This window comes from Helianthus annuus, chromosome 2 (genome assembly GCF_002127325.2).
Source record: "Helianthus annuus cultivar XRQ/B chromosome 2, HanXRQr2.0-SUNRISE, whole genome shotgun sequence".
Classification (NCBI taxonomy): Eukaryota; Viridiplantae; Streptophyta; class Magnoliopsida; order Asterales; family Asteraceae; genus Helianthus; species Helianthus annuus.
In genome coordinates this window covers 51,316,234-51,329,369 of record NC_035434.2, presented here as the reverse complement: position 1 = coordinate 51,329,369, position 13,136 = coordinate 51,316,234, and the positions used below count along the sequence as shown (strand labels likewise).

General features: G+C 38.2%; 1 protein-coding gene across 1 annotated transcript; it reads right to left on the bottom strand.

Annotated features, from left to right (window-relative positions):
- Nucleotides 1-10: 10 nt before the first annotated feature.
- Nucleotides 11-1,918, bottom strand: LOC110926716 (probable 1-acyl-sn-glycerol-3-phosphate acyltransferase 5). Its single transcript, XM_022170421.2, has 3 exons — nt 1,255-1,918; nt 1,041-1,171; nt 11-614 (listed from the first exon to the last, which is right to left on the bottom strand). The coding sequence occupies exons 1-3, from the start codon at nt 1,818-1,820 to the stop codon at nt 172-174; spliced, it is 1,140 nt and encodes a 379-aa protein (XP_022026113.1). The 5' UTR covers nt 1,821-1,918; the 3' UTR covers nt 11-171.
- Between the last annotated feature and the right edge of the window lie 11,218 nt (nt 1,919-13,136).

Genomic DNA, 13,136 nt, shown 5'->3' with positions numbered 1-13,136 from the left:
AGGAATAGACAAATTGATATTAAACTTGCAACACGACACGACGTTATATAAACAATCACTAAAACAACTAAAAACATTGAGAATATAGAGCCTTCTAAATCTATGATGAAGATTCAACATGTAAGAAGTTTTTCTTCCAAGACTAGTTTAGGGTTTAGGGTTCAGGATTTCCTAACTTGACTTCTTCTGAGCTGACAACATTTTCACATATTCTAGAACTGGTAACGGATGGAAGTTAAAAGTTGTAGCTAAAGCTAGGTACACACTGGCTAAGCCGACGTATATATTGAACCAAATAGACGAGAACAAATTAAGATATGTTAATAAACAAGTGATGGCTAACACGAGCGTGCAATTTAACGAGCATTTGATTGTCGACAGCTCTCCTTCGGTTCCTTCATTTTCAAAATGCCCATTTGCGATGAAATCCGAAAGCAATCGATCCTTAAACTGGAACGTGGTTAATAGCCATTCTTCACACTCGGGTTCAGAAGACGGGATGTCTTCTAGAAGGATTCGTCGAACATGAACATGAACTTCAGAAGGTTCTATACCAAAAACATTGTCCAAGAAAGTGGGACACCGGTTCTTGTATGCTATCGTCACATCATACACTAGAAAAAAAAATCTCTCTTTTTAGACAAGTGTTATAACCATATAACCTGAACCTGCCACGTGTAACCCGTTTATCTATACAAGCCCAATAGGTTGGCAAGTCAAAATGGGTCCAAAATATGTTGGTGGATTGTAAATTGTCGTAAATGGTTTAAACATGTTGTTGGGTTGTAACCAAGCCGTGTTCAAGTTGTAAACAAGTTAAACGAGTTGGCAGGTTTAGTGTATATAAATTTCTAAATGGGTTTAAATGGATTGACAAGTTTAGCTTGTAAATATAAATTTTCAAAAAAATTAATGCGTTTGACATGTTTATCTTAGTACAAACCAAACACGAAAGAGGTTAAACATGCCAACCCAAACACAGACTGTTTATCCAACGGGTTAGACTGACGGACCAAAACCCGACTATGAAAATGTAGAACCTGCATCTAGCGAGGCCCTTAAGATTTCCAAACAAGCATGAAAACCTCTTGTTTTCGGTAGCAACACATTCTTCAGAACAGGCAGCCCATTTTCAGCAGCAAATTTTTGGCTTTTCACACACTTTTCTTCCCTACTTACGTCAAGAAACGGTTACTTTCCATCAAAATAATTCGATAAAATTTCAAAAAAGTAAGATGAGTATTAATGCATTACGAGAAATCAGTTCCTTCGGGGAAAATAGCAAGCCACAACGGATCACACGGATCAGTAAAAGTCAACAACATCTTTCGCATCACAACTTCATCGACTTCCCACTTTCTTTCAACCGAAATGAACTCCAAAAGATGAAACCCCCAACCGAAAACAGGCAACTTCAACAAACTACTTTTAAGAACATATTTAATGCACCCTATGCACCCTTTTCGTAGCGCAAGGTCCCAAAGATACATCCAGTCAACTTCTGTTTTGTGATTAGCGATAAGTAGAACGCGTTCCTTATTTGGAACCGTTTCACCCGAAAAAACCACCTTTGTTTTGTTAATCTTTTCAAACAAAAACGGCCATAAAGCTAACCAAAGACCAAACAAGAAGGTTGCTGTTTTTCTACTATAATGTATGCTAAAAAGCCTAAGAAACACTGCAGCAAAAGGTCCTAAATAAACTAAAAGTATGAAAGAAGTTAAAATATAAACTATTAAACATGTCAAACCCCTTAGTGCCCTTTTGAAAGTCAAAGGGTACTTCTTTGACCCATCGTTGACTTCTGATTTTAGATCCATTTTTCTGCAAATTAAAAAAGATTTAACTTGCTTAGGGAAGAAAATTAATACTATTAGATATGATTAGAGGATAAAACATCTTAATTGCAAATAATTTGGTGCACAATATTTATGCTTTGCTTGAAATAAGCAGAGGAATTGGTAAATGTTTATTGTACAAACAAGATGAAATATATAGAACTTCTTTATATTATAGGTCACGCAAGTATGTATTTAGTTTCGTTTATACCAAATCCAAACAAAAACAAACGAATATTGCAAACTGATAAAAACAACATTAGCTTCTTTTTTTTTTTTTTTTTAACGTCGGATTTCACTTTAAGTCACGGAACAATCGAGATTCATCTAAGTTACTAAGTAGTCACCGAGTTACTTTTAAGTCACACAAGTTTCAATTGGTTTCGAAGTTGCTAGTTTTGAAAAAGTCACATATATTAAGGTGACTTGACCATTGTAAAATAGTTGACACGTGACGTAACCTATGTAAAATAGTTTACATCTTATAAAATGTTGATGTAAGGTTCCATCATATTTTACATAATCAACATCCATGGTTTTACCTTTGTGTAACTTATTATTTTATATAATTAGCATGTGACGTAGACGTAACAAATGTTATAGGTTCACTTATTAAAAAAGTTTACAACATTGGGAAAAGGTTAATATCATATAAAAATGATATATACACTTTTCATTTTTATATGAAAACGTTATTAAATTCCGCTTTTGTATATTAAAACACTCATCTTGTTTATATGCATGATTAAGAAACAACATTTGTTCATTTTATATACAACTTTTGTTAATGAATATATATCTACGATGGAATACTCTTCCAAATTCACTCAAATGATTAATGATATCAAAATCAAACAAATACAATGATTTTGATTACAACTCTTATAATTTTGTCTGTTCAACATTTAAACAATCACAAGAAGTACCTACCGGCAATCACAAATAAAATACGGACCTAAATCGAACCCGGGTGAAGATAACGATGAATCGAGTATGCAAAGTGAAGGTGTACGTTAAATAGTAATGACGGATCGGTCGAGTTGAGAGTGGGTGGGTGAAGGGTTTGCTAAAGGCTTCATAACTTATTTAAGTTGTAGTTTTGGGATTATGATTTATGAATACTTTAGGAGTAGCGGAGTATCTAAGATAAGGGTGCAAACCAACCAACTTGTAGCTTTGTATTTAATATATGAATTTGAAATACCACTCATGAATCGATCTCGAATTTAAAAATAGAGCTCTATATGAGCCGAGCTCGAGCACGGTCTCTTTTTAGCTGAGTGGGGCGGCTCGTGTACACCCCAGTGTGGGTCATAATTTAAAAAAAAAGAAATAATCATAGAAAATAGAAAATGGAAAATTAATTTGGCTTAAATCTATACCTAATAAATAAGTAAAAATTGTGTCACGTGTTACAATTCTGAGCCCAAAGTTCTTTTCCCACTTCTCTGATCCCATAAATTAAATTCTTATGCTATTTCTCAGGAGGTGTTTGGGACTGCTTATGAAAAACTCCTTATCTCCTTTTCCACCTCCTTATCTCGTTTTTTAAAAAGTTACTCCCTCAACTTTTTCATTTCTCGTTTTTCAAAGCCTTAATACCTTCATTTCAACACATTACCCAAACATCATTTTAATTTTAAAAAGTTAATTTCAATTATATATTATCTTAACTATCGTTTTATAATCCATAAATATGCATGAGAAAAATGCCCGGATTGTCCGTGTTGTCAAATGTCAGCTATAGTCCCTAACTTTCTAAAATTACAGCTATAGTTACCAACTTTTGCTCAGTTTCTCGGATAATCCCTAACATGGATGGGGGTTAGTTTTTTGTGTTAAGCAGGTGTGAAATGACTATAATACCCTCCCTAATAAAAAAACTGATTAAATCATTAAAAGAATATAAATAAATTCAAATACCACCAATCCCTTCCAACCTTTGTGGGATCCACCTTGGAATGATATTGGTACAGTACCCATACTCATACCGGTACCGAAAATACCGTTACCGAATTTGAACACAAATGGGTACCAAATATATTGGTACGGTGCTGGTACGAGTATTGGTATGGGTATTTCAGTACGGTACCCGCTTTGGTACCATTTTTTTATTTAGTTTTTGAGCACTCGTACGGGTACTAAATAGGTAAAATTGACATAAGTCCAATATAGTACGAGTAAATAGGTAAAATTGATACAAGTACCAATACGATACGGGTACCATATAGGTAAAATCAATACGAGTACTATAAATACCATAATATGAAATAAAACATAATATAAAAAAAATTAAAGGTCTATATAAAATTCGGTACCAGTACCCGTACCAATACCGAAAGTACCGAATATCAAAATCAATAAAACTGAGTATCGATACATGTACCAGATACCTAAAATCGGTACGGGTACGGATACGAGTACGAGTATTTGGGAAAAACAGCCCATCCCTAGACCCACCTACCCACCCCACCACCTTGTCTGCAACCTCTTAAACCAATCGGCGAGACTTACACAACCCAAAACAATGTCACCTTTCTCATCTTCAACAATGGAGGCACTAATCCTGCAACTCCATGAGAATTCTGCCGTAAAGTTCAGAACTTTCAAGCTCAAATCCGGCCTTCGCCTCATTTTTTCCTACCCATAGCTCCTGTTAGGCAACTTTATTATATTTGTTGTTAAAAATAGTTTAAGTTACTTAGAAATAATTCCGTCAACACGAACCGACCCACGAACCGTCCCAGAAGCACTAAATATGAAGACCGAGAAAGAAAAAATAATCAAGCTTCAAATTCTTTGATTAAAGATCACGACAAGGTTACAAGACTTCAAAATGTTAGCGGGACACTATGAAGTTTACAAGATACAAAGTCAAATAATTGTGTTAATAAGATAATATATCTTATTAACACATTAAATATCTTTTTTATGGAAAAGCTTTCACAAGAAAAAGAAAAGCATTTCTAATTAAATGATTCAAGAAAAGCTTTTCTGATGAAAAGGAATCTTTTCTTTTATAGGAAAAAGATTCTGATGAAAAGAATCTTTTCTTTCATAAGAAAAAGAATCTTTTCATAAGGAAAGATATATTATCTCATATGGAATGTTTCATCAGAAAAGAAAAAAGGGCAAGTTGGTAATAAAAGAAAGATAAGCCACATGCAAATGGAAGGGTAAAAATACCAACTTTTCTCCCATCAACCTATCATCTTTGAGATAGGATATGAAAAGTCTCTATAAATACATAATTCCTACGAAGGAATTATGTGTGTCTAGTGTTGTAATATTTTCAATAGAGTTTTTCACGTGAGTTTACCCCCTGGTTTGGCCCAGGGGGGTGACATTCAAGATTCAAGTTTATTCTTGGATCGACCCCTTCTTCTTTGTTTGATTCCGTCAAGCAAAGATTAAATCTTATATTCATAGAACGATACATTTATTTTATAAGAATTAATCATTGAAGAAATATCACTCTCACTGTCTCTATTTTTATTCTTTGAATATTTATACACTTCACAAACACCCGTCTCAACGAGAGAAGAAAGTTACATCATTCGAACAGGGCCCCCAAAGGGGACCAACAGCTCCTTAAACTCATCTTCGACACCATTATCTCCACCCTCCTACAATCCACCCACTTCGACCTCCTCTGCGACGTTCCCTACACAGATTAATGACTATCAACCTCCAACAAACATTGGCGTCTCCAACAAACACTGTCTCCCTCTTTTTTCCTAATCTCAGTCACCGGCGTCTTCGACTCCGTCTGCATCTACACCAACTTTGGTCACCCCTCGAGAGCTTAACCAGCCAATTGAAGTTCCTCAGGTTTGATATGTACAGATTTTTAGACGGATTTGTTAATTGATTAATCTGTTATCAGTTTACGTTAGGTTTTTTTTTTTGGAATTTGTAGAGGAATAATGTGATTAGGTGTTTGTTAATGTCACACCATCAAATTCCACATGCGGGGTTTCACTGCAAGACGCGTGACAACCAGGATCAAGCCACTAATCATGTTTAACCATTTCAGATTTATTGTAAAACGTTCAACTACCACATTAAACATGAACAACGATAATAGTTTTAGAAGTTTGAAAACATAAGTTTAAGTTATCAGCGGAAGCATAATCAAAGAAAAAAATCTAGACATAATGGAAAACCACAGTTGTTAAGCATAATAATGAAAACAGTTTAACCAAAAGCCATGACACACTCCAAGTCGCAAGTCCCCATCTGAACCGTACCTAACGTCTTGCAAAGCATGCTAAAGTGTATCAACATAAAGTTGGTGAGTCACAGTTTTAGTCCAACAAAAAGTAGTATAAGTTCAAGAATTTTAAAAACATGTCATGGGTAGCTAATCCATTGTTAGGATCGGAGGCTGACATGATTATGTTTGTTTGTATAAAATGAACATTCAGAATATATGAAATTATGTAAAGTGCAGCGGAAATGGATACAAACTTTGTAAACACAAACATAGAAGAGAAATAGTTTGATAAACAAATGCTTTTCATTAAGTTGAATGATTGAGATACAAGGCAAATGATTACAGCATGTTTACAGAACTAAGCTCCCCCTCAGCCTGATGCCCCAAGGTTGGTTGCACAAGATGAAAGGATTGGACTGAAGAAGAAGAATCCACTCAGTCAAATCAAATGTAACAGTACAGAGTACTGTTCCATTTATAGGCAATCCAATCCACTGACGCATCTCAGCTGACGTCACCATGAAAGTGACATCTAACAACCTAACAAACTCTATCTACTGATCTATACAACTACTGCTTTGCTAACTACTGATATTATATTGTATTACATGAGATAAATATAAACTGCTGCTGCATCCTTCCACTGCTGTGAACCCAGCAGTACTTGTCATGATCAGCAGTGCTTGAACCAAGGCAGTAGATTGAGCAGCAGAGCTATTAGTCTTCATCAGTCCTTGTGTAGAATCAGTAGTTGTAGGTCAGCAGATGTTTATAGAAGCAGTACTTTGGAGCATATCAGATGTTTGCGCCACATTCAAGGGGAGAGCAAAGTGTAAACTGCTGTTTATTTGAAGTCCTCAGATGTGATCCGGTTTTGGCTTTGCATTATCTGTTCCTCTGGTAGGGTTCAATCCCAACAATCTCCCCCTGGAACAGATAATGCCAAAACCTTCATTATTCAGGACCTTTATTCCTCATCAAGAGTTCTTTAGCTTGTTTCTTAAATTCAGCTTCAAATTCCTTGGCACTCTGGTCATCTTCATCCCTACATAGTGTAAGTTCAAGGAGATCCTGCAAATCTTCAACACTTAGGCCAAGTGCTTCTTTCCTTGATATGTACTTCACTTCACCATTGGTTCTGACCAGAGTCAATACGTGGGTCTTTTGATCAGATATCCACTTCAGTATTTTTAAACCAAATGGGTTTCTTGGGAGAGATTTATTCTTTGATGAGTTAGGGGATGATGGCCTTGTGAACACTTGTAGACTTTCAGACATTCTTTTGAAGGCTTCTTCAATGACTTTGTTTGCTGCAGCTATGTCTTATGCAGTTTCTTTTTCAATTTGCTCTTGCCTTTCAATCTCTGACATGTCTGTTGAAGTGTTTGGTGATGCAGGTTTGTTTAACACCTTCTTAAAAAGGTTCTGAAGCTTTGTTGAGCTGTCTTCTTTCAGACCCATTTTCATGATGGTGTCCTTGAAGTACTCTGCTTCCTTTTCTTTGACCTCTTCTTCAGACAGCTGTTTTCCTTTCTCTTGGTTTATCACAAGGGTAGGATTGTCTGCTGATTTGAACATTGTTCTGAGGTTTTCAATCTGCTGTTCAAGCTTCATCATTTGTTCACGTTTCTTTGAAGCACTTGAAACAGTTATCTTTCTTTTCTTTAGCCTTTCATAGGCTTCATCAGTCTGCTGTTTTGACCATTTTGATATGGCTTCAACAGTATCCATTTTTGCATCCACCAGCTCCTTTTTCTTTCTTTTGTACTCAGCAGTGAGGTCAGCAATGAGCTTTTTGAATTTGCTCCAGTTTGGAGCATTCTTCTTCTTTGTAGGATCATTCTTGATTCTGTCAATCCTATCAGCCTCATGCTTTAGAGCGATTAGTGGCCATTCTTCAAACTGTTTTTCTTCAGCAGGATAGAATTTTTCTTTCATGATGTAGGCTAGGTATTGTTTCCTTAGCTTTCTTCGTTGTTTAGCCTTTTCTTTGTCCAATTCTTGTGCAAACTCTTCTATCTGCTTTACTTTAGTGAGGAAGAAATCCAGTCTTTTAGCAATGCCTTCTTCGCTTAGACCTTCACTTTCACTCTCAACTTTAGCTCTTAGTTTAGCTTGCCTTGCCTTGATCTTGAGGTAATCATCCATATCCTCTGGTGGGATGTAGCCTTTGAGTGAGGAGAATCTTCTTTTTGAAGGATCTTCTTCTGTATAGAATTGCCTTATCTCATTTTTGATAGCTTCAAGTTCCAGTGGATATTGTGCAGCATTAGGATCATGTATACCCTCATCGGTAGAGATTGGCTTTCTTTTTCTACTGAAAAGCTTTGGTTGTGATGTAGGAAAGGTGAGAGCAGTGGTGGATGGTTGACTAACAGCTGTTGAAACAACTGGTGCTTCAACCGCTGTTGTCATTACAACCACTGATGTATCAGCAGATATCTTTTGCTTTTGAGCAGGGGTTATGATGGCATTTGTTTGAGTGGTGATCAGTGGTTGACTAACAGTAGTTGAAACAACTGGTGTTTCAACCACTGTTGCCATTACAATAGATGTTATAACATCTGTTGTCTTCTGCTTTTTGGCAGGGGTGATGATGGTTTGGCTGTTTGTGATGGTAATGGTGGTTTTTGTGCTGTAGACACAGATGGTGGTGGAATAGTAGTTGTGGTGGTGTGTGGTGATGTGGTGTGTGTTGATACTGCAGTTTTGGTTTGACTATTTTCTGGCTCAACATACATACCATCATCAATTCCCTTTTTTTTCCACTTGATCTTCTCCCCCTTTTTGGCATTATCTGAGAAGGGTTCGTTCATGAAAAGAACAGTGGAGGGAACTTTTCCAGAGGCATTTTGAATGTGAGCTTTTATAGCTTTTATATCCGCCTGAGTATCCTTGAATCTTGATTCCACCATATTGGTCAGCTTTTGAACATGTATGGCATGTTGCTGATCTGCCATATGCTTTTGTCTTTCCAGCAGTGGTTGAAAAAGATTCCATAACTCATTTGCAGCAGGTGCTTGTTGAGCAGATGCTTGAGCTGGAGGAGCAGTAGATTGGGCTTTCTGAGCTTTTAACAGCTGCTGCACCATATCTTTTATTTCAGCAACTGAGGTTTCAAGGTTTTCGACCCTGCCCGTCAATTCCTGATATCTTGAATCATCACCTGAATTAACAGGATCATCTGAATCCCCACCAGCAGTGGTTTTACCAATGAATGACTTAGGAACAGAGTCCCAAAAGTCAGCCATTGATGCCCCTTGTTCTTGGTACCGGGGACTTCTTTCTTCAGCACTTGATAACCTTTTGATGTTGCCAGTAGTCAAAACAAACTCACTGGTGGTTCTCAGTGGTGCTATAGAAGAAATTGCCTTCAAGGGAGTCTTACTAATGAAACCACTGTCCAAGTGTAAACCTGTAGATTCAACACTTGTAGTGGCTGCTCCACTTGAACTACTGACAGGAATTACTTGTAATTCCTGCAGTGTAACCTCCTCTGTGACAACCCGTACTCTCGTTGACAAGAGAAGGGTATTTTTGTAATATTTGTAATTTGTGGATATTAGTATAATTAATATTATTAATTGCAAAATAATAAACCGCAACGAGAGTTTTAGACATTTACGCATCTAGTTAATTGTAATCGGGCCTGTTTGTTAAGCTAGACACTTAATCTATACACTTGGGCTAGGCCCAAGCCCACTCCCTAATTAACCTAAAAAAAAAAAAACCCTACACTATTTAAACATCCTAAACCCCCCTTCCCCTCTCATTTTCTTTCTCTAACAACCAAAAACCCTACAAACTTTGGGCAGCCGCACACACACTCGAGACCACACCCCTCCTTCTCGGTTGATCAGATCTCCGGCGATCAGAGTCGTTTTCCGGCGAGCTTCGGCTCCTTTTCCGATCACACACCCACACTCCCTATTTTCTCCTCACCCTCATTCTGTTTGACCGAAACCCTAGCCCCACTTCAAATTCCTCCTCTCCAGTTAGATCCGCACACACACCTCAGCCCCTGTTCTACTTCGAGCAGACGACCGGCCACCACCAACCGGTGGTGGCGTACGGCGGCACACGGCAGAGACGCAGAGAGAGAATCAGCGGTGGAGGCGGCAAACGGAGATGGTGTGGGTGAATGAAACGGGACGGTGACAAACAACGGCAACCGACGGCTGTGAAACGGTGGTCATCAGTTTCAGCTCAGATTTGATGCTCGGGTCTCAATGTTTCAGTTACGGTTAGTAATACATATCGTCTTTGAACAACTGTGGTTGCTATGAATCTTGGCTACGTGTGTTAGAGGCTGTTTAAAAAGAATGTAAATGTTGGGTATGTGATATTTCCTTGGATGTTTATTGTGGTAAACTGTATTGGTATACATGAGGTTCAAAAGTATGTTAGGATGTTTAGCACCAACTATTGGTAAAATGATTTAAGAATGTCTAAATAATGTGGCTGAGTAAGTATGAATTCGGGATTTACATGAGGTCCGAAAGTGCTCAAAACTGTTATGATGTGTTAACTATTGAAGTGTAAAATGTTAGAGGATTTTGTGAACCTTGGTTATACACATATAAATATAGCCACATTTCAACTGCTTGGTATTTTGGTATACAAGATGTTCCTCGCTACGATTAATACGCAACTTGTTTGGTAATAATATATGATACGAAATGTTGACTGATCATATGAGAATGTTGAATGAATATGAATGTGAAAACCCTAGATGATGAACAGTTTGAATGATGCCAAAAATATTTGAAATGTATGCATTTGATCTGAGTTGGTAAGTATACGAAATGGGGAACATGTTTGTGAAACCTGATTGGCTAGTACATACTTATGAAATTTGATTGGCTAGTACTATTCTGAGGAATTCTGGAAGCATCTGCACAGCTGCGAGTCGAGACCTTATGGTTGCGATTCGAGACCTTTGATTGGCAACTCGAAACCAGACATCATGCTCCAGGAGTCGAGACCAGCCTGGTTGCGGCTCGAGATCTCACGGTCTCGACTCAAGCCCGACTCGAGACTGGACAGGTTGCGACTCGAGATATCCTGATCTTGACTCGATACCAGACTCGAGATCTCAGTGGTTGCGACTCATAACCGCACTACTCGAGACCTCCCAGAACCCAGTGGTTGCGACTCGAGACCTCATAGTCTCGAGTCGAGATATCCGGTTTCGACTGGACTACTTAAATTCATTATTGGGCCGCACTATGTGATGTTACGTTTTGGGCTATGTGCTACTGTTGTGGATTAACTGCTACTGTTTGACTGTTCACATGCTAAGAGAGGCCCAAAAACATATATGCTGATATGATACTTATTACTGTTGCCATTGCTGTACATTGTACAAAGTGTGTGTATTATATGAAATGTGGATTTACGTGCTACGTGTAATTTCTACGAGACGTTACTTGCACACGAACCTAATGAATATGTATAACCATAATAGGGTATGGTTGACCAACCTAACACAAGTAAATTGTCTGCCGAGCAAACCAAGGTGAGTTCACACACTAAAAGCATGCGTCCCAGGGAGGGACACGGACAAACTGCCATATTTGGAAAACTTACTTTCGAACTAATATTTCCGGGGGAAAACAAATGGGTACTTTTAAACTACTATCTCCGGGGGAGATATGCTTGGATGTTATTTACACGGGCAAACTGCCATATTTGGAAAAACGACTTTCGAACTATTATTTCCGGGGGAAATACGAATGGGTACTTTTAAATTACTATCTCCGGGGGAGATACGTTTGGATATTATTTATAAATCACAACTAGCAAGACTAAACGAAACTCTATCACCTTAAGTCCCTGCTTACAGTACCGATTAATCGCCGGGGGCGAACGGGTTATTAGTTGATAGCGCTATTAGGTTTGACAACCTCACATCGTGACCGGGGGGATCGGGCGTGAACTAGTAGACCTTGCAACTTGGTCAATGATGATAGACATTGACTCGGGGCACAACAACTTTCCGTCAACAGTTTCGGTATCGCCAGTTTAGTAAGCTTACAGATGGGGTAGCTCCCCATAACGTGATTATAAATGGTATATCTAAACAACTTACGTTTTCGAAAAACTAAAAAGACAACTCGTGAACTCGCCAACTTTATGTTGACACCCTACTGCATGCTTTGCAGGTTGCTCGAAACAGTTTAGGACGGACATTGCAATCGGCTGGAGTGCGTGGTTTGTAAGTTGCACAATTAATAAACTTGTGGTTCTAAGTTTCGATGTGCTCTCCTTTCCTTTCCGCTGCAAACTTAAACTATGTTTTGAAAATTTAAATTGGTCGCTAATTATACCCTTATCTGTGACAATAACTAATCCGTTCAAAATAATTAGTGGCTAAGATCCTGGTCGTCACGCCTCCAAGCGGTGGTACTCCGCATGTGGATTTTGGGGGTGTGACAGATTGGTATCAGAGCCATTGGTTATAGTGAACTAGGTTTAAGAAATAAAAATATTTTTAAGATGAAAAATGTTTTTATATGGAAACCAGACTATAATCGTCCCTTAATGAAAACCACAATGACACCACACTCCGGATTGCAAGGTTCGTCAGATTCAGGTACTCACATGGTAATTATAGTCCTCGGCATTTACTTGTGCACACATATATGTGTAAATGTGTATGTATATATGTAGCATATGTGTATAAATACGTAGCTATATAGTTGGTATTCAACACTATAAATCATACGAAAACTACGCAACCCTGATGTGCGCTAAGCGGGAGTGGAATCTCCTAACCTTGATTCGAAATCACGACACGTTGGGGGCAAGGAACCAGTTATCCCTAACCCTCTCGCCCACGCGTTTTCTTTCTGATCTCCATTCTGGGCTAGAACAAACCGACGCGATGAACCTCTAGGAGCCCGCTGCGGATCCTAGAAAGAAGTTTCGAGAGCAAAGCGACACAGGATAGCAAATCCTAAATCACGCGTTATTGGGGAAACAAACTGCTACGGCGCAGTAGCACAACTATTTGGCTTCATGTGTGGAGCAACTAGCCAAGATTAGTGGGATCGACAACTTCATTCACACCCTTGTATTCG

Coding starts and splice junctions, on each gene's coding strand:
- LOC110926716 (XM_022170421.2), bottom strand. CDS start 1,820: ATGGATCTAAAATCAGAAGTCAACGATGGGTCAAAGAAGTACCCTTTG. Junction 1,172..1,254: donor CCCGAAGGAACTGATTTCTC/GTAATGCATTAA, acceptor TGACGTAAGTAG/GGAAGAAAAGTGTGTGAAAA. Junction 615..1,040: donor AAGGGCCTCGCTAGATGCAG/GTTCTACATTTT, acceptor TTTTTTTTCTAG/TGTATGATGTGACGATAGCA.